The sequence below is a fragment of the Saccopteryx bilineata genome, chromosome 2 (genome assembly GCF_036850765.1).
Source record: "Saccopteryx bilineata isolate mSacBil1 chromosome 2, mSacBil1_pri_phased_curated, whole genome shotgun sequence".
Taxonomy (NCBI): domain Eukaryota; kingdom Metazoa; phylum Chordata; class Mammalia; order Chiroptera; family Emballonuridae; genus Saccopteryx; species Saccopteryx bilineata.
The window spans coordinates 371,508,647-371,536,627 of NC_089491.1; the positions used below are offsets into that span (position 1 = coordinate 371,508,647).

The 27,981-nt window shown below is 50.0% G+C and overlaps 1 protein-coding gene across 3 annotated transcripts; it reads left to right on the top strand.

Moving 5' to 3' along the window:
- Window positions 1-27,616, top strand: MPP3 (MAGUK p55 scaffold protein 3). Of its 3 annotated transcripts, XM_066255397.1 has the most exons (20): window positions 1-128; window positions 435-514; window positions 1,281-1,343; window positions 1,607-1,725; window positions 1,978-2,055; window positions 3,232-3,312; window positions 3,554-3,691; window positions 7,022-7,103; window positions 8,220-8,305; window positions 9,637-9,711; window positions 13,240-13,436; window positions 15,972-16,036; window positions 17,277-17,297; window positions 17,904-17,945; window positions 19,567-19,731; window positions 19,836-19,916; window positions 22,859-22,952; window positions 23,153-23,261; window positions 24,779-24,901; window positions 27,178-27,616. In XM_066255397.1, exons 3-20 carry the CDS (start codon window positions 1,319-1,321, stop codon window positions 27,352-27,354), a joined length of 1,758 nt encoding a protein of 585 aa, XP_066111494.1. In that variant the 5' UTR covers window positions 1-128; window positions 435-514; window positions 1,281-1,318; the 3' UTR covers window positions 27,355-27,616. The 3 variants fall into 3 exon arrangements, with proteins under 3 accessions (XP_066111494.1, XP_066111496.1, XP_066111495.1); XM_066255399.1 differs by lacking the exon at window positions 1,978-2,055; XM_066255398.1 differs by lacking the exon at window positions 435-514.
- Window positions 27,617-27,981: the final 365 nt, after the last annotated feature.

Here is a 27,981-nt window from a genome sequence, read left to right on the forward strand (position 1 = left end):
TCCAGCTCCGCCACCCCCTCCCCGCGCAGCCGCTGCAGGGAGGGGCCAGGAAGGCGGAGCCAGCGGCAGCCGAGGCTCCGGGCCCCCGCGCGGCTCGGAGACTGGAGCGGAGATCCCGGGGCGCCCAGGTAGGAACCCGCGCAGGGAACGGACAAGGGACCGGGGGCTGCGGCGGGAAGGGCCGGGCGGGGGCGCGGATGATAGGCCGAGACCTGCCCCTCGTGCCCGCGGCAGCCTCGCGGCCCACCGAGTCCCCAGCTGGGGGTAAGGGGGAGCTCAGTCCCCGCCCTATAGCTCCCGGCCTTCCCTCCTGCACTCCCACCCCTTTGCACCCTGCTCCTTTCCAGGCGCTCGGCATCCTCCGAGACCACCCCCCAGCGTCCCTCAGGTTTCTCCTCTCCTTCGCCCAGCCTTGCTCCTTGTTCGTCCCACAGGTTCCGAAAGCGAGCTGGAGTCTGTGCTTGGCCGCCTGGGGGGAACGGGGGTGGGGGTCTCAGCTAGAAGGAGGCAGAGGGTGAGTCTGGTGTAGGGGGGGACGGTGGCCGGAGGGCCAGGTACCATTCTTATGCATCTTAGTGTCACCCGGGCTCCTACGCAGAGGGGCTGGCCCCATGTTTTCAAATGAATGAATCATTACTCTCCCAGTCCCCTTCTGAAGGAGTACTTTTTGAGGTCCACGTGCTGCCGAGCACGTTGAGGGGCCCTCTGAGACAGGGCTTCCCCATCTCCGCGGTCGTTTCCCCACCTCCTCTCTATGATCTGTTCTGGGGTTGGCTCCCCTCGGTTGGGTCTTGGGAATGGAGGGAAAGAAGGGAGCTTGCAGGCCCAGCTAGGTACTTGTTGAAGGTGTTACAGGCAAGGGACTTGATGGAGGCCTTTTAGAAGGTCACAGGAGAAGGGTGGTGCTGTAGAGGGGAGCACCCACTGTCAGACAGGGGGGCCACTTGGATTCTGACACGCAAGTTACTGAATTCCTCCAAGCCTCTGTTTCTTCATCAGTAAAATGGTGGTATTAGTCTTTATTCATCAGAGCTTTGTGCAGATTAAGAAAAATGTCATACAGAATCACCCAGCACAATGCTTGGCACAATGGAGGCACTCAGCAAATCTCAGTTTTCTCTCCTTTTGGAAAAAAAGTGAGCAGAGAGTTATTTGTTCCCATCCCCTCTATCCCCATATTGGCCACAGACAGACACAGTAGATGTGTAATCCCTGTTTGTTGAATGAATGTGCTTGATGGAGCTTTACCCCCTCATTCCCCCCCCCCCCCTTTCTCCCAGAATCCACAGGCAGAGCTGGGGATCTGACCAGCACAGACATGCCGGTGCTGTCCGAGGACTCTGGTGAGTGCCTCCCAGGAGCTGGGCCTCCATGGCCCTGAAGACCAGAACCTGCCCAGCAACCGGCTGGGAAAAAAGCAGGCCGCTGTCAGCACTGGCTCTCAGGAGCTGCCATGCCTCCATGCCCTGGGAATGAGCCTGGGGAGAGACTGTTTGCAGGACAGGGCTGAAATGTTGTTTGAGGGTCCACTGGGGGTTCCCCCTGGGAGTCCCAATGGAAGTACCATTGCATTTGCTACACTTTGTTTTCCTTATACTCTCCTCAGGCTTGCATGAAACCCTGGCGCTCCTGACCTCTCAACTCAGACCTGACTCTAACCACAAGGAAGAAATGGGCTTCCTGAGGGATGTTTTCAGTGAAAAAAGCCTCAGTTACTTAATGAAGGTGAAGCCCCTTTATCCCCTCTGGTGAGGGTTTCTAGGGGTCTTCCTAGCTAGCTGTGGCCTGTGGATGTCATCTTAGCCATCCCCCTGCCAGGAAAGTCTTCTCCAGCCCACGGTGCAGGGTTTTCTCCTACATTGCCCCATGGATGATCCAATTTGCAGCCTGACAGCCGTGGGCGGGCCGTGTGGTGCCCAGGATAAACCTGGGCAGCTGGCTTGGGAGGCCCTAGCCAGAAATCGGCTGTCTTTGCAGATTCACGAGAAGCTTCGCTATTACGAGAGGCAAAGTCCAACCCCTGTTCTGCACAGCGCTGTGGCCCTCGCCGAGGATGTAAGCCCCAGGCTTTTCCTTCCGGTGTCAGCCCTCTCCCCACCCTGGAGTGCTCCATCATCTTGCCTCATCACCATTGCTTAGCCAGGGAACTCTGGGATGTGGGAGCCCCAAAGTGACGAGAGCCTCCTTTCATCCTCCTTCTCTTCCCTGGGCCTCCTAACAGGCTGGGGGGAGCTCGGGTGCCTTGGACTGGGCTGGGGAATGTGGTGACTTGATGACGCCCACTTACTGTGTGTTTCTGATAACGTCTGTCTCTGTGGCTGTGAAATGAGAGCATTTAGATCAGATCTGCAGTTCCCAGACTGTTGGGGACTGGCAATATGAATAGGTCAAACAAGACCTCATGTCTGGGGATGCCCAATGTGAAGTCCTGGGGGCAAGAGACTTGCAGTCCATCCCTGCTGACTGGCTCAGGCTTCTCATTTTTTAAAGGAATGCTTCCTAATTTCTTGGGGACCTGTCCTTTGTGTTGCATGGTTTGGGGAAAGCAGTCCTTGTTGATTACAAAATCCAGCTCCTGAATAAACTCACCGAAGCCCAGGAGATGGCCTGCTGAGGGCGGGGTGCAGCTTGCGGGTGCCGTTCCTCAGCCTTCCTCCGCTATGGAATGTGATGAGCGTGTTCAGTTGCCAGGCTCCCGGCCACAGCACTGCCTCTGCTGCTAGCTCTGTGACCTTAAACAAGTCACTTGACCTTTCTGAGCTCCAATTTCCTCATCTATAAAATAGTGCAGTGGTGAGGGCACAGATAATGGAGCCAGATGAGCCAGGTTCAAGTCCTGGCTGTGCCACTTACCAACTTTGTGGCCTTGAGCAAGATATTTCATCGCTCATTTAATTCTCATCTGTAAAATGACAAAATAACAGTGCCTGCTACATCTAGCTCATTGTGAGAGTTAAGGGAGAAGGTCCACATAAAGCAAATGACACCCAGTAAGGGCTTCATTAAGTTAGCGCCCATTAGAATTACTCTGTGGAATTACTCTGGCTCTTCTGATCCTTAGTGTGATTTCCCTGGGAGCATCAGTCTTGGGTGGCTGAGGGTGCAATGTGCCCCTGGGTGTTGTCGCAGTTGCTGGGGGGCCCTTGGGTCTGAGGTCCAGGGAGCAGGGTTTTCCCTGGGGACTTCCAGCAGGCTTTAAGCACCTACAGCACCTGTCTCATTGCCCTACAGGTGATGGAGGAGCTGCAGGCCGCCTCTGTGCACAGCGAAGAGAGGGAGCTGCTTCAGCTGCTGTCCACCCCCCACCTCAGGGTAGTCACGCCGCAGTCCCTGCCCACCCACACAGCTTGTGTCTCCTGAGATGGGGGCAGGAGGGAGCGTTTGGTCATGAGACTGAGGAAAGGAGACTTCTGAGCGAGGGATCCTCGGTGTCTGTGCCTGGGGTGGTTGTCTGTCTGTCATAAAACCTGAGACCCCTCGACTACTGTCCAGCCAAGGCCCCTGACTCTCTGAGCTCTGGCTCAGCCTGCCATTTCTCTTGCTTTTCTGACAGGCCATGCTCGTGGTACATGACACAGTTGCCCAGAAGAATTTCGACCCTGTTCTCCCTCCTCTGCCTGATAATATTGATGAGGATTTTGATGAAGAATCAGTGAAGATTGTCCGCCTGGTGAAGAACAAGGAACCCCTGGTATGTGGCATCCTCCCTTCCCTACCCTTTCCCTGTTCCACCCAGAAAACTGGGAAAGGACCCTTAAGAAGTCTTTGGAGTGAGTGATGGCAGCTTTGTTAGGCTGTTACTAGTCCCTGCACACAAAAGTACCCTTTCTCTGGGTAGATACAGCCTCCCTCAACTGTGGCCAAGCTCCTTTGTGCGGTAAACAACCTACATAACTGTACACGGCAGCCCTGATCATCATGCTCTGAATTGGCAAATTATGGTCCAAGGGTCAGACCCAGCCCACTGCCAAATTTTGTAAATAAAGTTTTATTGGCACACAGCTATTCTGTTCGTTTCCATATTGTCTCCAGCTGCCTTTACAGTGTAGAAACAGAGGTGAATAGTTGTAAAGGAGAATATGTAGCCCTCAAAGCCGAAAACAGTGGTTTTCATCCCTTTTACATTTGGGGACTGGTGAAAATAGGAAAATTATTTTTGAGACTGCTAAGGCAGAAATCACCCTGAACCTAAGCAACTTCAACTAAAATCATTGGGTCTATAATTTTCATACAATATCAGGGTGGTTGATTCTCTCGTGGATCGGCATGAGATTTCTGGCCGACTGGTCCATGGACCAGTGGTTGAAAAACACTGGCCTAAAATATGGATGCTTGGCCCTTCACGGAAATAGTTTGCCAGCCCCTGCTCTGAATACAGAGGAAGCACAGGGCGGCAGCCTTTCTTCTCCCCAGCTGACAGATGGTTATCATTTGGTCTTGGTTCAGCATTGATTTACCGAGCAAAGGGACAGAGCTGTTTATTAGATGGAGGGAAGTAGGGGAAGTCTGGAGCATTGAGTGTTTGCCCTAGAATACCACAACTGGCACTTTTTATTGTCAACTTTCACCATATGACCTCAGATGAGCCACTTCTGTAAACAGCGGGAGCTCTCTTCTGCCTCAGTTTCCTTCCCTTCAAAATGGGGCATTCGTCAACTCGGTAAACACATGGTACACACTCCTGTATGCCAGGCACCCTGCTGGGCGCAGGCTGTTCAGAGATGATTAAGACTTAGCCCTTGCTCTCTGGGAGTTAACAGGAGGTAGGGGCTGGGGGTGTCCTGGAAGGGGTGATGCCCATGCTGCATTCCAAAACAAGGAACAGGCATTTTCCAGAAGGAACAGGGAGCTGAAGGGCGTTTCACACAGGAGACTGCATGCGCAAAGCTGCAGGAACAGGAAGGTGAAAGGCATGGTATCTCAGGCTGCTCTGAGCTGCCTGGTGTGGACATAGAGTGCCACACTTGCGGTTAGGGGTGACAAGGGTGAGGCCGGACCAGTGGCAGATCATAAAGAACCCGATTGTTCATGCAAAGTTACTTAGCTTGATTCTGAAGTCAGTGGGGAGCCGTGGAAAGATTTTAAGTAAGAAATCGCATGGCCAGATTTGCAGTGTAGAGAGATCACACAGGCTACCAAGTATATAGAAAGTGATCTGGAAAGTGAGGCCAGTTTGAAGGTGGGAGCCAGATATATGAAGTTCAGAAATGGGGCTTGATCTAGGCTTGTGGGAATAGGGGAGAGAAATTCAAGAAACATTTCAGAAATAAAACTAATGACTGCCACAGTTTGGGCAGGAGTCTGGGGAGGTACCTAGGATAATACCCAAGTGTCCTGCTGGGGCCATCATCTGGAGAAGGAATAGGAGGAGCTTAGGGCCATTGAATTCAAGAGGCTTGTGTGACTGGCAAGTGGAGATGTCCAGGAAGTGGGAGGATTATGTGTTCAGGGATGTAAATTTGGCAGCCCCCAGCATGGGGGGGGCAGGTAAAGTCACACCTGAGAGGTTGAGACCTCCTGGATAGAGAGTATACAAAGTGAGACAAGAAGAAGGCCAGCGCCAAATCCTTGCCCTTGAATCAACATTTAAAAAGCAGATAGAGGAGGATTCAGCAAAGAAGATGACTTGTCATTGAGAAGAACTGGGAGAGAGGTGTCACCCGGGGCCCAGGCTAAGAGAGAATCCTAGAAGGAGGGTGAGCACCAGAGCCAGACAGGAGGATGATCAGGGGAGAGAAGACTACGGGCCGCTGGGGATGGGTTGTCAGGTGCTTTTGCTGGTGCATTTGAGGTTGACTTGGAAGGCAGGGAGCAGAGAGAGCAGACGCACACTGCTCCTTTAAGAAGCTCGCTCTAAAGAAACAGAGACTGGCTTCCTGGATGGGGGTGCAGGCTTTTTAATGATGGGAGCGACTTGATAGTATTTTTAGGACCAGGAGAAGGAGCAGTAGAGAAGGGCACTGAGGATGCAGGAGGGGGAAGGAGGTAGAGGGACCAGCTTAGACAGGCGGAGAGCCTCCGCTGAGATGGGGGAAGGAGGAAAGGCTGGAACAGATGCTGGGAAGCATGAAGTTCTAGGAGGCAAGAAGCCACAGGGCTCTCAGCTAATGGCCTCTCTTTTCATCAATATTTATCTCATGTACTTCAAATAGATGGCACGAATGAAATTAATAATAAGTGCACCAATGTGTTTGCAGTTACAACCAATAATAAATGGTTAGCATTTATCGAACGCTTACTGCGTGCAAGTGCCTTGCATGTATTACCTGATGTAATCCTTGCACAACCCTGTGAGTTAAATGCTATCCCACACACCAGAGGAAATAGACTCAGAGAGGATACAGGGCTTCCTTGCTAAGGCCACACACTTTTAATAAATGGCAGAGTGGATGCAAACCCAGGGCTGTCCGACTCCAGAGCTTAGCTCTTGACCTGACGGCTGCCCTGACCTGCCACAGTCTAGCTTGCGTGGTGCACAAAATTTGAGGGCTCGTTAGGTCTTTCTCATCCTAAATATTCTCTCTTCTGTGCTTCATGGACCAAGTCCTGGTGCCGAGGCTTTGGCTGGGGCATAATTGGTTGCCTTCAGCAACAAAAAGCCCAGTAACCCTGCGAATGGTTAGAGGTAGGAGGAGGATTTGTTGGCTGTATTCTCCTCATTATTAAATGTCTTTGCAAGAGGCAGGGGCTGTGATATGATAGAGAAAGCTCTGGGTTGAGCGTCACAAAAAGCTTTACTTCTCAGCTAAGTGACATTGAGGATGCTTTCCTTCTCTGAGCCCCAGTCTGTCTTCTCCAAAATGAGACCATCACTGAGTTATTGTGCTGTTTGAACTGTGAAGTGCTGTGCTATACTAATGAGAGATGTCAGTTTCATTGCGTCCTCAGTATTGGAAAGGTCCCCTCTAATCTGCCACTAGGATGGCAGAGGGAGGGGCAGGGAGCTCTGTTGGGCCCAGAGTGTCGGAATCTGAGGGTTGGGGGTGCTTCTGAGAAGCCTGCCTCTCTGTCTGTGATGCAGGGTGCCACTATCCGAAGGGATGAGCACTCGGGGGCTGTCGTGGTGGCCAGGATCATGCGAGGGGGCGCAGCAGACCGGAGTGGTGAGTGGCATCAGTGCCTGCCTGGCCAAGGTGATGGCCTTCATCCCCCAGCCTTCTCCCTTGGGCCACAGGCCTGTTTCCCTCTCCTGTCCCGTCACCTGTTTGGGATGTACTGGCAGGGGGAGCGGAGCTGGAATTCTCTTCTCTTTCACAAGCCCGGTAGAAATTTTAATTGTTTGGAAGTCTTGCAGGCATGGAATACTTTGAGGGGTCAGAAGGACTCATTCATTGGCTTAGACTGAGGACTCTGGTAGTTAAGCATACAAGCATGGGCTTCGTGGGTCATTCCTAACTGGGGGGAAGGGACACCCTTCCCCATCACCTGGTTGCCACCATTACCGAAGGGAGGGTGCTCATGTCCCCGATTTGTTTGGGTGGAAAACAAGTTGCAAATCACTGCGTGGGGAGCAACTCCTGAGTCGGAGGCAAACCTCCTGGCGTGGGGGGTGTTACTCCCAAAGTCTGGGGATCATCACTGTGGAGAATCCCAGACCAGAGCTTCTCAAACACGAACACACACGAACCATTCCCCTGCCGCCCCCCGCCCCAGGATCTGGTTGAAAGGCAGTTTTCATTCAGCAGGTCTAGGTGGGCCCCAGATTCTGCAGCCCTGCTTGGTACTGATGCAGCTGGGCCAGAGTCCACTTTCAGTAGCAAATAAGGCCCACGCTGCAGAGACATTTGTCATAAAGCCGAGGCCGGCAGACAGGTGTGTTTAACACTCTAGATGACATCTTCCCCGGTGCTCTCAAGTTTCCTTAAGATTTGAGAAGGACAGCCTCGGAGTGTGTCTGTAAAGAGTCTGTAAACCCAGGAAGGTGAAGAGTTAATGGAATTTTTAAAGAAGCAGAGGTTACAGCAGAAAGAACAGCATTTTTCTATGTCAGAATAACTGTGAACACTGGCTCCATTATTTCTTAGCAGTATGGCCTTAGGCAAGGTGCATAATTCTTCTGGCTCTCAGCCGCCAACTCATAACTGGAGAGTTCACGGGGTGGTTGTGAGGCTGAGATGCCGAGTGAGGAGCCCAGAATGCAGTAGGGGCTCAGTTCATCCCAGTCCCAGGGACTGAGGTCCCTGCCTTCGCTGATTGATGGTCGCTCCTGTGTCTCCTAGGCCTGGTCCACGTTGGGGACGAGCTCCGGGAAGTGAACGGGATCACGGTCCTGCACAAGCGGCCCGACGAGATCAGCCAGATTCTGGTCCGTGCTGCACGTGTGCTGGGGGTTGGTGGTGCTTTGGAGACCCAAGCAGGGGGCTTCCTGGGGCCAGGGTGGACCTGGCTCAGTCTCCCTGTTTTCATGGGGGGGCCACAGGCAAAGTGGCCTTACAGTGTGCCCAGGTGCGGGGTTGGGGACTGGAGGAGTTCAACTTCCAGTCCATCTGCCTCTTGCAGACCCCCTCTTCAGCACAGTCATCCACTCGACCCCTAGCTCCCTTTCCCGAGGACCCTTCTGGGAGACCCCCCTTAAAAGGGTCCCCTCTTTCAAAAGGCTGAGGAATATGGAAGGACCAAAGCAAGGGCTCTGGGGTCAGCCAGTTTGGGGTTTGAATCCTGCCTCTGTCACTTTGTAGCTGTGCAACCTTGGGCAAGTCATCAAATCATTCTGAGTTTCAATTTCCTTTCCTGGAAAGTGAGGACAGGGATGGTTTCTCATCCTGAATGTAGTGATCATTAGGATGTAAACATCTGGGAGAGGATACAGGACTTCACATCTGTGTTGGGACAGAAACAGCTTCTAGAGTCCATTCTGGGAGTTCAAGTCAAAACTGAAGTTTTAAAGAGCCCAGTCATAGTTTTACCCTCTATATCCCCAGCATCCTCCCGACATGACCTTCCTTGCTAACTTCTGACGGTTTGGGGACAAAAACAGGATGAGAGCAGAAAAGAGGAGGCTGGCTCTTTAAGTCCTCACTGTGGGGGCCCTGGTTGCAGACAGCCCCTTGCCCTGCTTCTGGGCACTGACCTATTTGTGTTTCAGGGCCAGGGAGACCAGTGGGCGATGGCATTCTTCCTCATGGGCCCCCACAGGGGAGCGCAGGGTCTCTGTCAGGCAGAGGGAAAGGGAACCCCTAGGAAGGTGGGAGTGACTGTGATTGGAGAGCCCAGTGGGGAAGGTGGAAGCAAAGAGGAAAGTACTGATCGGGGACCAGCCCCAAATCAGGCAGGAAGAAGGAAAGGAAACTGGACTAGACTATTAAAAATAACCCAAGAGGAAGGAAAGAAGGGCAGCCGTGGGGACACTCGAGATCAGGGGGTCAGGAGGGATGCAGAGCTCGAATTCAGTGCAGGCATTGTCCTCAGTTCTCACTTAAAATCATATGTCCCTTTGAAAACACAGGTACTTGGTTTTTGAGTTTTGCTTTGTTAATTCAATGGATGCCACCATAGAAGGGTGGGACACAGAAGAGGCAGTGAGTCTGACTTTCCTCTGATCTGAACACGAGTTTTCAGACCTGGGATGTAGGATATGAACTCATGGAGGGTTAGACCTAGGAGACAATAAGCTTGTTGTGCTCTCTCTCCTTTCAGGCTCAGTCCCAGGGATCTATCACCCTGAAAATCATCCCAGCCACCCAGGAGGAGGACCGTTTAAAGGAGAGCAAGGTATGGGGGAGCTGGAGGGAGTGGAAGGGCTCTAGCCCAGCCTTTGCGATGGTCATTTGGGAAGAGAGCATACATCTGGTTCTCGGAACATGTGCTCAATAGATTGTAATTCCATCACAAAGTGATTCATTTATTTGTACCCGGCCTCTTTTTAAACAGGATTTGGCCTAGCTTACTAATAAATTTTAATTGAAATAGAAAATCCGAGCCATAAGGAAGAAAAAAAGGTACCAAATGTGCTGGCTTTAGGGCTAACGAAATAACTGCCATTTATTTAATTCTTTGTGGAGCTTACTCTTTTTGGGCACCTCCTCTGTGCCAGGTGCTCTGCCAGATGCTGGGGACAGGGTCAGTCAGGAGCTTTGAGGACTCGTAGTTCAGAAGCGGAGGCCAGGGAACAAGTCTTTTATCTTCATGTAATAAGTGCAATGGAAAGATTCTGTACAGAGTTACCGGTGCCATGGGAGGTGTCGCAGAGCAGGCATGAGGAAGTGAGGCCTGAGGAAGGTGAAGATGAGTCGGTCCCTGGTGCCGAGAGGTGGAGGGAAGCTCAGGCAGAGGAGTCTGCGTTTACAGAAGCTCAGAGTAGTGGAGAGGAGTATGTTTGGGTGAGAACCCGTACTGGGGGGTGGCGGTTAGTGGGAGGTGGGTTAGGCTGTCTTTTGAATGACCTTAAAGCTTTTCATTTTTTGTTTTTGTTTTTTTAAAAGGGAATATTGCAGCCACATTTGTGTTTTATTTATTTATTTGTATTTATACTTATTTTTTATTTTGTTTGTAAGAGAGTGAGAGAGAGAGGCAGGAAGGGAGGGAGATGAGGAACATCAGCTCCTAGTTGCGGCATCTTACTTGTTCACTGATTGCTTCTCATGTGTGCCTTGACCTGGCGGGGGTGGGGGGTGGCTCCAGCTGAGCCAGCGACCTTGGGCTCAAGCCAGCGACCTTGGGCTCAAGCCAGCGACCTTGGGCTTCAAGCCAGCAACTATGGGATCATGTCTATGATCCCCTGCTCAAGCTGGCGACTCTGTGCTCTTGCTGGTGAGCCAGTGCTTAAGCCACAACCTTGAAGTTTCAAACCTGGGACTCAGTGTCCCAGGTTGATGCTCTATCCACTGTGCTACCACTGGTCAGGCTTAAGTTTTTTAAAAAATATTTTATTTATTGATTTTACAGAGGATAGTGATGAGAAGTAGTTGCTTCACTCTAGCTGTTCATTGGTTGCTTGTATGTGCCTTGACCAAGCAAGCCCAGAGTTTCAAACCAGCTATTAAGCATTCCAGGTTGGGGCTCTATCCACTGCGCCACTTTGTGGGCCAGGCGCAACCACGTTTATGTTCTAGAACGCTCCCTGGGGTGGCCACCCGGGCAGAGTGGAGCAGGGGGAGCCCAGTCCAGGAGACCTGTTGGAGGCTGTTGTAGAAGCTCAGTAGAGAGGTTGCTAAGACCTGAGCTTAGGTGGTAGAGAGGACAGAACAGGGCAGTATTTGATTCCAAATAACTTTGAATCTGAACTTCACTAGCAGCCAAGGCAGAAGAGAGAACGTAATGAATTACATACTTTTCATTGGTGATGGAAGGAAGCATGCCAATTTTTCAAGAAAGCTGATTCCCAGCCCCTGCCTCCCAGTACTAAATGCATGAAAGTGGGGACATTCCAGCACCTGGCACAGAATAGATGTCAATAACTATTTTGATGAATGGGGATTAAGAATGGGCAGTGTTTTTGATGTCAGTTCTCTTTAGAGCAAATGAAGAAATAAAATTTGTATGGCTTGTTTTTATTTGCACTCTTCCATTGAATCCCAGGGCATACAGAATACAGACTCTGATGGAAGGTGGTTCTTCCTGGGACAAGTTAATGTGGTCCCCATAGGCAGCTACTGAAGATTTTAACTTGATACAGGGAGAGAACTTGGTTTTCTTGTTCTTTAGCCCATCTTTCCTAAATATTTTTTCTTGAGCCAGAAACTTGATCTGGGCTGGCCATTTAAGATTATACTCTGTTCTGATTGCCTGGGACTCTGCTAACATCTGTGGCTTCATGAGGGTATCTGTCCTCACAATATTTGGCCAGAAAGTTCTTACTGTTGTCTAACTAAATCTCTTCTGGTGGGCACATGAAGGAGTATGATTTGGATCTGTCTAAGGCAGGGATTTTAAACCAGGCACACTGGTGTGCCGTGAGAATTTTTAAAACATATAATACCTGATTATTTAGTCAGGGGCGCTGACCTTTTTTCCCTCAGACCGTCATATAAAAATATGACAACAGCCAGCACAACAATTGCTGTCTGGTGTGAATGAATCAAAATTATACCTATTTTGCCCTGGCTGGTTAGCTCAGTGGTAGAGCATCAGCCTGGCGTGTGGAAGTCCCAGGTTTGATTCCCGGCCAGGGCACACAGGAGAAGCGCCCATCGGCTACTCCACCCTTTCCCCCTCTCCTTTCTGTCTTTCTCTTACCCACCCACAGCCAAGGCTCCATTTGAGCAAAGTTGGCCCTGGTGCTGAGGATGGCTCTATGGCCTCTGCCTCAGGCACTAGAACGGCTCTGGTTGCAACAGAGCAATGCCCCAGATGGGCAGAGCATTGCCCCCTGGTGGGCATGCCGGGTGGATCCCGGTCGGGCACATGTGGGAGTCTGTCTGACTGCCTCCCTGCTTCTAACTTCGGAAAAATACAACCCCCCCCCCCAATGATACCTATCTTTTCTGTCAGATTGGCAAAAAACATATTTTTGGTGTGCTGCAAAATTTTAGTAATTAGTTTATGTGTGTCATGAGATGAAAAAGGTTGAAAATCGCTGGTCTAGGGAAGCCCTCTGGCCTTTTTTTTTTTTTTTTTTGTCTGTTTGCTGTTAAAGTAATTGAGCATAAATAGAAATAAATAAACCCATGCCACTGAATTATAGAAGAGAACAAGGACCTGTGACATAATGCAAAATGCTCTATCTTCCTACCATCTTCCCTAGAGGGGGTGACTTCAGGGAAAAGGGGAGAGATGAGGGTTGACCAAGTATGTGACAGATGAGCCAGTATTGAACTGTAAAAATGTGGGTGTCAAGGACCCATTAGAAAATGGATGGAGTGAATCAGTAACAGCAGTTGTACTGAGATTTGTGTTCTTACCAAAACATCTAGTTATTTAACAGATGGTGCTGGCTTCATTAGGGGCAGTTAGCACATCAAGAATCTCATTTGAGTTACAGACTGTGCTTGCCTTGTCTTTTTGTTTCTAGGACTAATTGTTGCATTGTGTATGCTCAGGGCAACAGATCAGGTAACTAAGGAAATGTTTAGGTTGGAAAAAGAAATTCAGACATAGGGCCCATCTATTAATTTTCTGACTCTTGAGGGATTTCCTGACTATGGTATCTAAAATGGTTGAAGAGCAATAAGGAAATACGTGTGATGTGTTTCTGGTTCACTTTCTATTCTCAAGGCTGCTTATTCTCCCTAACTGTGAGTGGTAATAGTCATTTGGCATAGACATGATGAAGGTCACCTCACTGGAGCCTGTCCTCTGCAGGTGTTCATGCGGGCCCTCTTCCACTACAACCCAAGGGAGGACCGGGCCATTCCCTGCCAGGAGGCAGGCCTGCCCTTCCAGCGCAGGCAGGTCCTGGAGGTGGTGAGCCAGGATGACCCCACGTGGTGGCAAGCCAAACGAGTGGGGGACACCAACCTACGAGCTGGCCTTATTCCCTCCAAGCAGTTTCAGGAAAGGTGGGTCTGGGGTGTGTTTTAAGGGGGTGGTTCTGGAGTAGCAGAGGCATAGGTACATGATAAACCCTCAAATCTCTGCCACCATAGCCAGAAGGGCACACTGTGTGTTTTTCCCTGAGGTAAGTGCCAATTGTACTTGTGTTTGTTCTTCTTGACCCATAACCTAGTGGTGAAGACTGGTTAAACAAATATATGGAAATCTATGGTATTAAATTAATATATACTATAAAATACATACTTAGGGAATGTTGACAAATTAAATATAAAAATATGGAAGAGGAGGACAAGGAAAAGAAAAGTACCCCAAAGTCTCGCCATTATCTAAACAACATAATTTATTTCCTTCTCGTGCTTTTTTTTTTTTAACAGTTTTTATTATTTTTATTTTTATTTTATTTTATTTTTACAGAGACAGAGAGAGAGTCAGAGGGATAGACAGGGACAGACAGACAGATGAGAAGCATCAATCATTAGTTTTTCGTTGCACGTCGCGACTTCTTAGTTGTTCATTGATTGCTTTCTCATATGTGCCTCGACTGCGGGCCTTCAGCAGACTGAGTAACCGCTTGCTGGAGCCAGTGACCTTGGGTCCAAGCTGGTGAGCTTTTTGCTCAAGCCAGATGAGCCCGTGCTCAAGCTGGTGACCTCGGGGTCTCGAACCTGGGTCCTTCCACATCCCAGTCCAATGCTCTATCCACTGTGCCACCGCCTGGTCAGGCTCCTTCCCGTGCTTTTTACGTGAGTGTAGCATATAGAATTTGAGGTCTTGCTTTTCTTTAAAAAAATATACATTGATACCAGCATTTTCCACATATTACCCATTAGTTACTGAGTGATTTTAGTGCTATATGATAATATTTCATCAGTAGCTACACTATTCATTCATAGACAGTATGAATGTATTCATTGTGAGTGGAGCTGTCCTGTGCCAGGCATCTCGTGGGCTGCTGAGAACCCCTGGTTTCGGCCCTGGAGGAGTTTACAGTTTAGCTAGAAAGTCACACACATGGTTCAAATGAATACTTTATACAAATGTGATGAGGATGAGGGAGGAGAACACGGTGCTCTTCAAGGTCATAGCAAAAAGTTTGGCCCTCGTCTGGGTATGCAGGGAAGGCTTCTTGGAGGAAGGGTAATACCTAAATGACTTCACGCCTTCTCTACTTTTCTGTCTTCTCCAGTGTTTCACTGCTACAAGGCTGCAATTATTGTCTGTTTCTCGTATTTAAAATTATTTCCTTAGGATAGATTTCCAAAAGTGTAGTCCAGGTCAGAGGGACCGACAGTTAACGCCTGCATTGCCTCCCCTGAGGTTTGAAGCCCTTTTCCATCTTTTGGGGTGTGGAATGTGGTAATGACAGACCTTGTTCATGAGTTTCGGTGGCCCTCATGGTGTGATCCCAAGGCCAGGGGCCGCAGCATCCCCTGCAAACCTGTGAGAAATGCAGATTCCTGAGCCCTGCCCCAGGTCTGCTGAATCAGAAACTCCAGGGGTGGGGTCTAGGCTCTGTGTCCTCCCAGATGTTCAGGTGATGCTGAGGCGCTGAGACTTGAGAACCGCTGCGCCTTTTCCTCAGGGAAGCCTCCCACTCATCTGGATCTTTGGCTTCCCGGGTCCTAGAGGGGAGGCTCTTTTTTTTTTTTTTTTAAAGTAAGAGAAGGGGAGATAGTGAGGCAGACTCCCACACACACCCTGACTGGGATCCACCTAGCAACCCCATCTGGGGCCATTGTTTGAGTACTGAGCTATCTTTAGCACCTGAGCTGATTCACTAAGACCAACAGAGTACTCCCCAGCACCTGGGGCCACCCTTGAACCAGCGGAGCCACAGGCTACGGGAGGAGAAGAGGGAGAGAAGGGGGAGAGGCAGATGGTTGCTTTACTTGTGTGCCCTGACAGGGATCAAACCCGGGGCGTCCATATGCTGGCCGATGCTCTATACACTGAGCCACTGGCCAGGGCTGGAGGGGAGGCTCTTTAGCTGCATTTGAGTGTGGAAATCGAAACACCTCCAAGAGCTCTGGGCATTTTCTCAGGTCAGAGATGAGACTTTGGCAGTCACCCCTTCACTGACAACCATGTTGAATACTCTGAGGTCTCTGTTGGGAGAAGGGTGTTAAATTAGCACCCCTTGCACCCCCAGCCTCTCCTGGGAGTCATGCTATTTTCCAGCTCCTCGAGGATGGGAAGGCCAGGTGAGAGGAGAATGGGCCTCCCTTCCTCGAGAATCAATCACAGGAGAGTAGCAACCATCTGCTGACTATAGCACTGGGCTGTGTCCCTGTGTGTGGCCATCTTGGGCTGGGCGAGCTTTGTCCAGAGCAAGAGACTCCGTTCCTTTCCCCTTGTGAACCAGTGAGTGCTGTGGAAGTGTCCCTCTTCGCTGGAACTCAGTGTGAAGCAGGAGGCCCTTGGAGTGCCAGGCTGTGCCCACCTGTTGGATCCAGGCCTCAGTTTCTCCAAGTTTTCTATAAAGCTCCCTGTGACTGGTTCCATGGCCCAGCTCATGGGCCTGTCCATCTCTCTGTCCATAGGCGCCTAACTTACCGGAGAGCCACGGGCACCATGCCAAGTCCCCAGAGCCTCAAGAAGCCCCCCTGTGAGTAGATTGGCAGAGATGGTACTTCAGGGAGGGGCCAGGGTTAGCACTCAGGGACTTTGTGCCAGGAAGAAGCAGGCACTGGGCTGGAGAGGGCACCAAGGGTCCTCTCTGATCTCCCAGGCCTCCAGAGGCAGGACGTTGTGGGGAGAGGGGTGAGGAGGAGAAGTGGGTGGAGATTGGGAGGAGAAGTGGGTGGAGACTGGGGGAGCTACGCCCTGGAGAGCGGTTTCTATATTTGGGGCCCATAGATGCCACTAGGGGGCATATTAACACCTCTCCCAAAATTGTGCACAACCCTCTCTGTGAATGTGTGTGTGTTTGTCTGTCTGTCTGTCCATCTGTGTCTGGGAGAAGGTCCACAGCTTTCATTAGATTCCCAAGGGGCTCTCTGATCCCATCAATTTGGAAAGCTCTGATTTAGGGAGGGAAGGGAGATGGCTACGAGTGATCCTGTGCCTCTGTGTTAGGGATAAAATGTGGCAAATAAAAATAAAGAATGCTCAATTAAATTTGAATTTCATATTCACAAAAAATAATTTCTTAGTATAAATAGGTATGTCCTAAATATTGCATGGGGTATACTTATACTAAACACCGAATCCTTGTTTTTCTGAAATTCAGATTTAACCCAGTGTTTTGTATTTTATCGCCAGCTGTACTCTGGGTAGCACTTTACCTTTTAAAAAACACATCCACTTACCTTCTTGCCTTGTAATTGTCACAACAGCCCCGTGAGGTAGTGGGGTCAGGCATCTCCTTTCTAAGACAGGAACATGGAGGCTCGGGCAGTCGAAGGAGTAGGACCAGGGCCGCGTCCCCAGAGGGCTATGCTCAGAGCCCCCAGTTGCGTGTAGAGAGGGGCTTTCCTGCTGCAGGCAGGCGTCCCAGAGTAAGCTGCTGCCCTGGCCTGGCGGCCACTGCCCACGCCACTCTCCTAGGCGTGCTCTCAGACTGAAGGGCTGCTGAAGACTGAATAAATTGGCCTTGAGGCTGCTCACGCCAGCGATGAGCTGGCTTTCTTTGGGCTGCTGCTAATGAGACACACGCAGGAAGACTAATTAGAGCAAGTCTTGGTTTAATAATGCACCACAGCTCGGATCACAGGTTTGTTGGAGGAGAGAAAGGGGACAGATGGAGGGCTCCTCAGGCACCTGAGGCCATGGCTATCTCTCGGCCACGGGGCCTTCTGGTTCCCCTCCACTAATGCTGTTCCATCCATCTTTTGTGCAAACCGCAGATGATCAGCCTTGTGACAAAGGTAGGCCTGGTATTTGTCCCCTGTGCGCATGGACAAGGCCCTTTTTCTGTTGAATATCTGGGGCTGGAGGGGCTTGTTCCTCCTCTCCCCCTGCCCCACTCTGGGATGGCTCTGCCCTCCTGCTCTTGGCATCCCTCTCCCTGCTCTGCCAGCTGGACCGGCCTGCTCCTTGAGGCTGCAGAGCTGGTGGGGGTGGAGTTCCTTCCTGCCCGCTTGGCACGCAGGGCTCAGCCTTCCCAGGACTCTGGCTGGCCGTGACTGGGCTGGGGAGGTAGGAGGCAAGAGGCAGGAGGGGGGCTGGGCTAGGGAATCTGCACTCCTGTTCACACAGACCCTAACTCAGAGGGACTGGTTGGGGCCTGTGCCCCAGAACCCCTCCTAGGGCCTGCAGAGGCTATTTGGTACCTAAGCCTGGAGAACTGAGCTAAATAGAACTTGTTTTTTTGGATGGTCAGGACATGGGATTTCTCCTGAGCTCCCTCCTGCCCCCTGGCCCCGAGACACCATCCTGAAAGGCTCTTCCTGGCCACCCAGGGGCCGGGTACTTCTGGGCTGGGATCTGGATCCAGCGTGACTCACTGGCCTTCTTCTCTGTTTGGTTCCCAGAGACCTGTGACTGTGAGGGGTACCTCAAAGGGCATTATGTGGGTAAGTAGCAGGGACTCTCCCCTCAACATCCTCTTCCCGCTCATGCACAGCCCACCACGGGCTCCTGGGTCCGAGAGAGACAAAAGCAGAGTGGCCTGAGCTCTGGGAACCTTTCAAGAGCAGCTGAACCAGAGGGACCAACATTTCTCCTCCATCACTGTCAGCAGAGGAGGCGCCGACCTACCCCGGCCTTGCAGCCCTCCACCTCAATGTTCACCCAGCCACTGGCAGGAAAGGGGCAGAGACCCCTACCTCCACCTCAGCGTTCACCCAGCCACTGAGAACAGAGCCCTGGCAGGAAAGGGCAGGGACCCCTACCTCCACTTCAATGTTCATCCAGCCACTGAGAACAGAGCCCTGGCAGGAAGGGGCCAGGACCCCTACCTCCATCTCAGTGTTCACCCAGCCACTGAGAACAGAGCCCTGGCAGGAAGGGGCAGGGACCCCTACCTCCACCTCAACGTTCACCCAGCCACTGAGAACAGAGCCCTGGCAGGAAGGGGCAGGGACCCCTACCTCCACCTCAGTGTTCACCCAGCCACTGAGAACAGAGCCCTGGCAGGAAGGGGCCGGGACCCCTACCTCCACCTCTGTTCACCCAGCCACTGAGAACAGAGCCCTGGCAGGAAGGGGCCGGGACCCCTACCTCCACCTCTGTTCACCCAGCCACTGAGAACAGAGCCCTGGCAGGAAGGGGCCGGGACCCCTACCTCCACCTCTGTTCACCCAGCCACTGAGAACAGAGCCCTGGCAGGAAGGGGCAGGGACCCCACCAATAATACTGATTTTATTATTGTCATGACCTCACCTGTGGTTTATTCAGTGGTAATGCCACCATATAGTAATGGAACCTTTTACTAGTCTCCAAAGTACCTTCACTTCTTTCATTTGGTCAGTTATTCCAAAGACCTTAGAGACAGGCAGAGTTTTTCTAACTTTTGATTCTGAAGTAATTTCAAACTTCTCGAAGAGTTGTGAGAATCATACAAAGACCTCCCACATGCTCCGCCCGGATTCACCAGCTGTTATTTGCCGTGTTTGCTTTATCATTTCCTTTTTCTACACAGATGTACTTTTTTTCCTGAGTCATGTGAGTTAGTTGTAGACATCATGTCCCATTACTCTTAAATACCTCAGCGTGTATGCCCTAAGGTCAAGGACATTCTCTTATATAACCCAGAGCAATTATAAAATTCCGAGAATTTAATATGCACACAATTCTATTTTATCTAATATACTGTTTATAGTAAAATTTTGCCAGTTGTCCCAACAATATCCCTTAGAGCATTTTCCCCTGATCCAGGATCCAGTCAACACGTTGCATTTGTAGATTTATATTTCCATTTCACAGATAAAGAAATTGAGGCTCAAAGAGGTGATGATCTGTTTAGGTCAGTCACATGCCAACCAAAACAGGGACCCTAAACCCTAATTTTGGATGCCAGGTGGTCACCCTTTCATCATATTACTTTGTGTCTTGATCAGCCCCGTCCTGTAGCAGGAGGAGGTTGGGAGAGGCCAGTGGGACTCGGCCCCACCTCCAGGTCTGGCCAGGTGGATAAAGTCTTTAGCGGGAGAATCTGGGACAGATGCCATGGTTGCCCCTGTCCGTCCCCCAAAGCTGGTCTTCGGAGGAGCTTCAGGTTGGGCCGCAGGGAGAGACTGGGAAGCCCACAGGAAGGAAAGATGTCCGCAGTAGCTGAGTCTCTGGAGCTGCTGACCTATGAGGAGGTGGCCAGGTACCAGCACCAACCGAGTAAGCAGCCTCGCCTGGTGGTTTTGATCGGTAGGTGATGTCTTGCGTCTCCAGGGAGTGGGCTAGTTTCCTGCCTGGAGGAGTGGGGTGGGTTCTCAGCAGGGTCCCTGCTCAACCTTCCCTTCACTTTCCAGGGTCTCTGGGAGCCCGACTGCATGAGCTGAAGCAGAAAGTGGTGGCAGAGAACCCACAGCACTTTGGTGTTGCTGTTCCACGTAAGAGGACCCACATGTGTGTGCGTGGGGAGGGGTGTGTGTGCCTACATGTGACCATTTATTTCATGAGGACTTGACTTCCATATCCATCCTCATCCTCACTTTGGGTCTGAGAGACCACCAAGCACTGCCTGCTATAGGCAGATTGTGGGACATAGGCATGATGGGAGAGATCCCATTCTCAGTGGTCCACTAGGACCCTCTGAGGTAGAAGCTAGAGGACCACTTGCCCGGTTTCTGCCTGGTATGGGAGGTGAGTCTAGAGCACATTGCAAACCAAGTGGCAATCTCAACCCAACACCAAGGGGCTCCCAGCAATGGGGGCATTCTAGCCTCGTCTTCCAAATGGCTCTGACTCCTGTGGCCCCTGCTCTCTGCTTGGGTAAGAGAAGGGCAGGGAAGCCAGAGTCCAGTGAGCAGTACTGCTTGGGCACTCCCTTATAGCTGGATCTGGCCCTGATATCAGGGTGGCTCCTGAGCCTAGAGGCAGCCAGGGATGCTGAAACCCAATAAGCAGGAGGAGAATGTAGAGTGCTGGGAAGCACAGCAGAGCTCTCTTGTGAGTATCTTGTCAGCCTTTCCAGTGCCCCTGAGAAGAGGGTTTATTATTATCCTGTACTGCAGAGGAAGACCCTGAGGCTCAGAGAGGTTAAGTAACTTGTCCAGTGTCGCACAGTTGATAAGTGGTGAAGCCAAGCTTCAAATCCAGGCAGCTTGCCCCAGTCACATTTTTAACCAGGATGCATGACAGCCTGCCTCTTCCTGCACTTGGCTGTCCCTTTTCTTTCTGTGGGACTCTCTGTTCATCCTTCTGACCTCAGTAGGGCACCTGGAGGCCACCAAGAGGGCATGCTGTGGTGGCAACAATGAGACCTTTCCAGAATGATCTGAGGAAGGGCAGCTACAAAGTGACTGCCCTGGGTCTTGGGGCCCAGAGCCCGGAGCCCAGTCTATGGTTTGTCAGAATTGTCTTCCAGAGCCCCACCTGGAACGGCAGGGGTGGGGCGGGGTTTGAGGTTGGGAAGGCCATGCTGCCAGCACACCTGTGATGGGCCTAGGCTGCAAGGGGCCATGGCCTTCCAGGTGGAGAGGATGGACTGAACAGGACATGTGGAGTTTGCTCACACATAGATCCTTTGAAACCCTTAGACCCATCCCTTGGGGGAGTGCTACCTGGATGGTCAGGCCTACCTACCTCCACGTACCACACAGATAGGTGACTTTCCCCCTCGCATTTAGGAACTGGGAGAGTCAGTGAAGGCTTTCCAGAGGCAATGACCTTTATGCTGGGTTTTAAAGAGTAAATAGAAGTTGTCCAGGCAGAGAAGAAAGGATGAATTCTCTCTACTGAGGGAACATGTGCAAAGGAGTGAAGGTGTGGCCTGGCATAGCAGTGTTAGGGACCGGGAAGTTGGTGTGGATGATTGGGGGGGATGAAGCTGAGTTGGGGGCTGTGTGGGTCACAGAGGTCTCATATACTAAGGTCTTTAGAATATAATTGGTGGGTGAGTAAAAGTTTTAAAGCAAGAGAATGACACGGTTAAAAAAATGACCCTAAGAGCTCTGCCAGAGGTTGACCAAAGATACCACATGGAGAATATGGAACATCTCACTGGGTGGCCCCCAAGGGACAGAAAACACTGTCTTCTAAGATCCCATCTTTTTTGGAATGTTCTGGAAAAGGCTGTGTGTTGCTTCTTGTGCGCTCTTGTTCTGTGGAGGACCTGTTTTTCCCAAGAGTGTGCATTTCAATTCTCTTATGGAAATCCATCAGAAGACACTGCTATAAAGCTGAGTGAGAGCCAGCCCTGTGGAAGCACGGCTTGTCCATGAAGGGACTGTCTCCTCTTCTCTTAAAATGAGAAATAGCCTGATCAGGCGGTGGCGCAGTGGATAGAGTATGGGACTGGGATGTGGAGGACCCAGATTAGAGACCCTGAGGTCGCCAGCTTGAGTGCAGGCTCATCTGTTTTGAGCAAAAAGCTCACCAGCTTGAACCCAAGGTCACTGGCTCGAGCAAAGGGGTTACTCGGTCTGCTGAAGGCCCGCGGTCAAGGCACATATGAGAAAGCAGTCAATGAACAACTAAAATGCCACAATGAAAAACTGATGATTGATGCTTCTCATCTCTCTTTGTTCCTGTCTGTCCCTGTCTATCCCTCTCTCTGACTCTCTCTCTGTCTCTGTAAAAAGAAACCCAAAACAAAACAACAACAAAAAAATACCCAAGAAATAATTGAATAAAGAATTAAAAGCACACAGCAGGGCCATCTGTGTTTGTGCTTTCTGTGCTCCCAAAAAGCAGTCAGGACTAGGGAATAGTAAAAGTTTAGGACTAGGGGTCTCCTCAGTTATTCTTTAAAAAATTTTTTCCCACTGAATTGAGAGAGAGGGAGAGAGGAAGTGAGGAGGGGAGGAGAAAGAGAGAGAGAAGGATCAACTGGTTGTCACTTCACTGTTCCATTTTGTTGTGCACTCACTGGTTGTTTCTCGTATGTGCCCTGACTGGGGATCAAACCCACGACCTTGACACACTGGCACGATGCTCAGTCCACTGAGCAACCTGGTCAGGGTCTCGTCAATGACTCTTTAAAATCCACAGCATTAATGAGGCAGTTTGGCAGGGTAGTAAGGCTGTCTTGGCATGAGTCCGGACCGTGGCTCTGCTACCTGCCGGCTCTGGGTTACCTCTCTGTACCCCTCACACTTTCCTCTCCCACAAAATGGGAGGTCTCCTTTTACCTACATCAGAGAGTTGTGTGAATCAGTGATGTGCCTAGAAAGGGCACTGTGCTTGACACAGGGACTCTGGGTGAAGGAAAGATGTTGTGTTGTATACAGATCAGCAAGGAACTCTGAGTAAGGGCACAGGCTCGCTTCTGTTCTCACTCGCTGTAATGGGACATCTCTTTGCCCAGCTTTCATTCTTCTTCCTTTAAAAGATACCACCAGGCCCCGAAAGAGCCACGAGAAGGAGGGGGTGGAATACCACTTTGTCTCTAAGCAAGCGTTTGAGGCCGACATACATCACAACAAGTACGTTTGCTGGAGGGGCCAGTTGGCCCTCTGTGTAGTTGTGTCTTTGCGTCTGTCCAGTGTTCCCTCTGATCTAGAGGAGGTCTTCCGGAAAAGGTAGAGGAGGTGGGGAAGAAGTCGTGGTGGGAAGTTCATATATTTTTCTGTGTTAATTTAGGCAAGTTCAGGAACTAAAGGCCTTTTCTCCTTTGATGTTTTAGATTCCTGGAGTACGGTGAATATAAGGAAAATCTCTATGGAACCAGCTTGGACGCCATTCAGGCTGTGATGGCCAAAAACAAAGTTTGTCTGGTGGACGTGGAACCAGATGTGAGTTCCTGGGCCAGTTGGGCATGTTTTGTTAATAGAATTTATAAACTAGGTGATTGTACATTTTACGGAATATTTTATCTCGGTCCAAAGGATTTTTGGTCAAAAGCACTGGACATTAAAATTTCCTGGGGATCTCCCTTTGGGAATCTAATAAAAGCCTTGTATCCCAAAATATGCACCTTTATACAAAAAACTGCTTTATAATTATAGTGAGTGCATGGACCTTCTTGGTGGTCCAGAGTCCCAGGATAGGCATCTCTGCATGGAGTAAGTTATGCAGTTGATAGCGGCTCCTACTGGCCAATTGTGATGTGACAGGGAATTAGATGTCAATGCTTAAGGGGAGGCTAGGGCTCTCTGCTCTTGGTATCAGGGCACCTTCTCCTGGACCAGGACAAGTGAACTCCGTGGCTTGGTGAGCCACTGAGGAAGAGCAGTTTGAAAGGGAAAAAGGCATGACTTTGTGAAGTGCTTCAAAAACATTTTCAGTTCTGCACTCCCTGCCTGCTGTGTATTCCACAGGGAATGACTCATCTTTCCCATCTTGTCAATGAGAAACACTTCTAAGCTTTGATTTCAATATGGGAATTTTGTATTCCTCTGTAGAAATAAAGCTCTGATTTTATGATATAAGCTGTAGGCTTTATTTTATTGAAGTTGGTTTGAAACAGATTCTTAAAGCATATTATGTGTAAGGAAAACCCTCACTAATTTGGACTTACTGGGAGTTGGTAGTCAAAATTAAAAGCCTAATTTCTTTTTTTTTTTATTTTTTTATTCAGTGAGAGGAGGGGAGGCAGAGATAGACTCCTGCATGCGTCCTGACCGGGTCCACCTGGCAAGCCCACCAGGGAGGGGGTGATGCTCTGCCCATCTGGGACGTTGCTCTATTGCTCAGCAACTGAGCTCTTCTTAGCACCTGAGGCGGAGCCATGGAGCCATCCTCAGCACCCAGGGCCAACTTGCTCCAATCGAGCCATGGCTGCAGGAAGGGAAGAGAGAGAGAGAGAGAAAAAAAAGCAAGAAGGGGAGGTGTGGAGAAGCAGATGGGCACCTCTCCTGTGTGTCCTGACTGGGAATTGAACCTGGAACATCCACATGCTGGGCCAATGCTCTACCATTAAGCCAACAGGACAGGGCCTAAATTTCTTTTTTTTTTTTTTAAATTGATTTTGAGAGAGAGAGAGAGAGACAGACCGACAGAAAAGGAAAGAGAGAGAGAGAAGCATCAAATCATAGTTGTTCCACTTTAGTTGTTCATTGATTGACAGAGACAGAGAGAGGGACAGATAGGGACAGCCTTCAGGATCCAGCTGAGTCCAGAGTGAAGTGGAGAGCGAGAAAACGAGCAGTTGATTTGCCCAATTGACATTCATTCTCATATGACCATATAATTGGAACCTTTACCATTGAGATCATGTGATGAAACACATCATTCATTACTGAGCATTTGAAAAGTATGTTTCACAATAAAATATTTCCAAAGAATAATGTCCCTGAACTTACTTTCTCAGGCACTGAGACAGCTGAGGACCTCAGAGTTCAAACCCTATGTTGTATTTGTAAAGCCTGCAACCCTGGAAAAAAGGAAGATGTCACCCATGTCCCCAGCTTGTGAGGACACAGCAGCCCCACTTGTAAGTTTAAAGTTGACCATTTCTTTCCCAAAGGCCTAACAGGGCCTGTGCTTGCATCTCCTGCACAAGACCGTCTTTCCATTGGTCAGACTTACTTGGTGAAGTGACCAGAAGGCTCAAGGTGGTGTAGCTGGAAGTGCCTCCCAACTCAGAGAGGGGTGGCTTTGCCTGGTTCCTCACCCCCCATCAACTCCCTCACATAAGCACCCTCCCTGAAAATGGGGGTCAGCATCTATCAGGGACCTGACCTCAGTGTGACAAACCACAGCAATCTGAACTCCTAAGCCAAACTCAAGTAGATTTTTTTTTTTTTTTTTTTTGGTGACAGAGAAAGAGACAGAGAAAGGGACAGATAGGGACAGACAGGAAGGGAGAGAGATGAGAAGCATCAATTCTTCGGTGCGGCACCTTAGTTGTTCATTGATTGCTTTCTCATATGTGCCTTGACCAGGGTGGCTACAGCATTGTGAGTGACCCCTTGCTCAAGCCAGCAACCTTGGGCTCAAGCTGGTGAGCCTTGCTCAAACCAGATGAGCCCGTGCTGAAGCCGGTGACCTCAGGGTTTAGAACCTGGGTCCTCCTCATCTCAAGCCAACGCTCTATCCACTGCGCCACCACCTGGTCAGGCTCAAGTCGTTTTTAATCGAAACCAAGTTCAGATCCAGTAAACTAATCCAACCTGGGCACAACCGGCAGCACGAGGGCAGCCTGTCCCATGAACTTGCTGTTCAGGTCTGTGACTCTCTTGCTGAAGCTGCAGGTGGTGGAATGTTCCACCTTGACAGGCCAGGGAAAGGGTTCAGGGGATTTGTGGCTGCAAAACAAATGTCACACATTTCACTCCATCAGAGATATGAGTTCTTTCAAGATACAAATATTGGGAAGATTGAGGTGCTTAGTGGCAAAAATGTTCCTTCTGTAATTTCTCAAATAGCTAAATGTTTCCAGGATGAACACTGAGGGCCCTGGAGGAGAGGAAACTCCAGAAGCAGCAGACAGGTCTACAGGATGTGTCAGCGGTGGGGGAGATGAGGTTCTAGATTCAGGGCGGCCCTGGGATGCTGTGGAGTGCTATGAGCCCTGCAGGACACCGTATACAATTGGGAAGCCTCTCCCGTTTCATCTAGTTTTTGCCCCCGCTGCCTTCTCTTAGGTCTCAGCCATCTTTGTGCTGGCGTGTAAAAACTGTGTCCTAGCCCTTTAGAACATACCTCCTGGAACTGCAAGTGCTCTCACTGAAGTAGGAGTCAGGTTTAGATTGGTGACAGAGAGGAGAGGTGGGGGACTATTTTGGAAAGTGGGCCTTTTGGGGGAAGGACAGCTCACCCTCCTCCATGGCAGCCATCAAAACACTGATCCCCTGGAGGCAGAGGAGAGAAGGTAACAGGATTGGAAAGACAGAAACGAGGTGGGTGAATGCCAGGGACAAATTCTGTTTTGTAGTTTTACTGAGAGTGGGTCTGCCACTTTCCTTTCTTCCCCAAACCAAACTAACTGTTATCAACTATCTGCTTTACATTCTACTTATTAGAGGCTTTTTAAAAATGAAGTAGCAAACACTTGTGGGTTTGGTAAAGAAGGGGTCCTTGGCTGTCTTACCCCAGTGGCAGGTATCAGGAGAGCAATCTGATGAAGGAAGGCAGCTACCCTACGGAAATGGGGAATTTGAGCTGGGTGGTCCTGATCAAGGTAACTCCGCTTTGTCTCCTGTGCTAGTGTTTGGCTCTGGTATGAGGAAACGAAAAGCATTGAGTGCTACAGTATGAACTTAGGAGCCTTCAGAGGACATTAGAATTCCTTATTCACCTTTTCCCCTAGTTGATTCCAGAAATGCTTTTTTTTTTCCTTTTATATTGTTATTTATAGATCTTTCCTGCAATTATTTAATCAAATTGCCATGCAACACAATAGTACCATTTCTTTAGAAATACCTTTGGACAGGAAGTGTGATATTGCCGCAGATATAGAATCAGCATCTGCCCCGCCCCCAAATCACTTCATATCATGGCTCACAGTTAACAGGTCCTGAATAGATATTTTGTGAATGAATGACTGAATAATGACTTTGTCTGCTGCCCATGAATTTTCTTGGAAATTTGGTAGGATATTGTTACTCCACTGTGTTCTTTGTGTACACAGTTGGTTATTCATAAACCATAGTCATCACTGATCACTTTAAAATTAGAGGTTGGAACATTGCCCAGGACATAGGCTGGAAGTTTCTTATTTGCGGGAAGAACCTCCCTGTTGCTCTATAACTGCCCCTTTCCTTGCAGGATGAGGAGCAACAAGAGATGTCCGCTTCCGCTGCCTTCCTAGAGCAGCATTACGGGCACCTGGTGGACGCCGTGCTGGTGAGGGAGGATCTTCAGAGTGCATACGGCCAGCTTAGAGTGCTCTTAGAGAGGCTGAGCAAGGACACTTACTGGGTTCCCATCAGTTGGGTCAGGTAACTGTATCCTAGAACATCCAGGTTGGAGGGGACCTGGAAGTCCACATTGTCTAGCCATTTCACCATCAAGGAATCGCAAGTGTGGAGCAGGACAGAATTTTCCATTAACTCCATCATCAAGAAGAGTGTATGTGAGAAATTCTGTTTGTCGGTTTTTGTCTGTTGTTTTCCACTGCGGCTCTCTGGAGCAGAAAACATGAGTTGAAAGGGGGCCTGTCGCAAAATAACACACCTCATTCATTAAAGTATCACAGGCAAGTTGACCCTGATTCTTTGTATGAAAGTTAAGTAGCTTTCATGAAAGTTAAGTGTCTTTTGGGGGTGGGGTGGTGAATTTATACAGCACCAATTAGCAGGGGTGTGTGCTTTAGAAAGAGGGTGACACTCTTGTTGAGGTTGAGTTCTTTTACCCAAGGGGATTTTTCCATGCAACTCAAGTTCCCGTCTCCAATCACCAAAATGTTGAATTTAACCTTGGTGGTGGTGACTACTTACCTGGCACTGGAAAACTTGTTCTCTGCCCTCTTAAAAAGTGAGCATACATGGACTTCTATGGAAGACTGAGCACACTTCACTGTCACCATGTATTACTGTACTGTCCTATGACACAGGGGTGTTTTCAGGGACT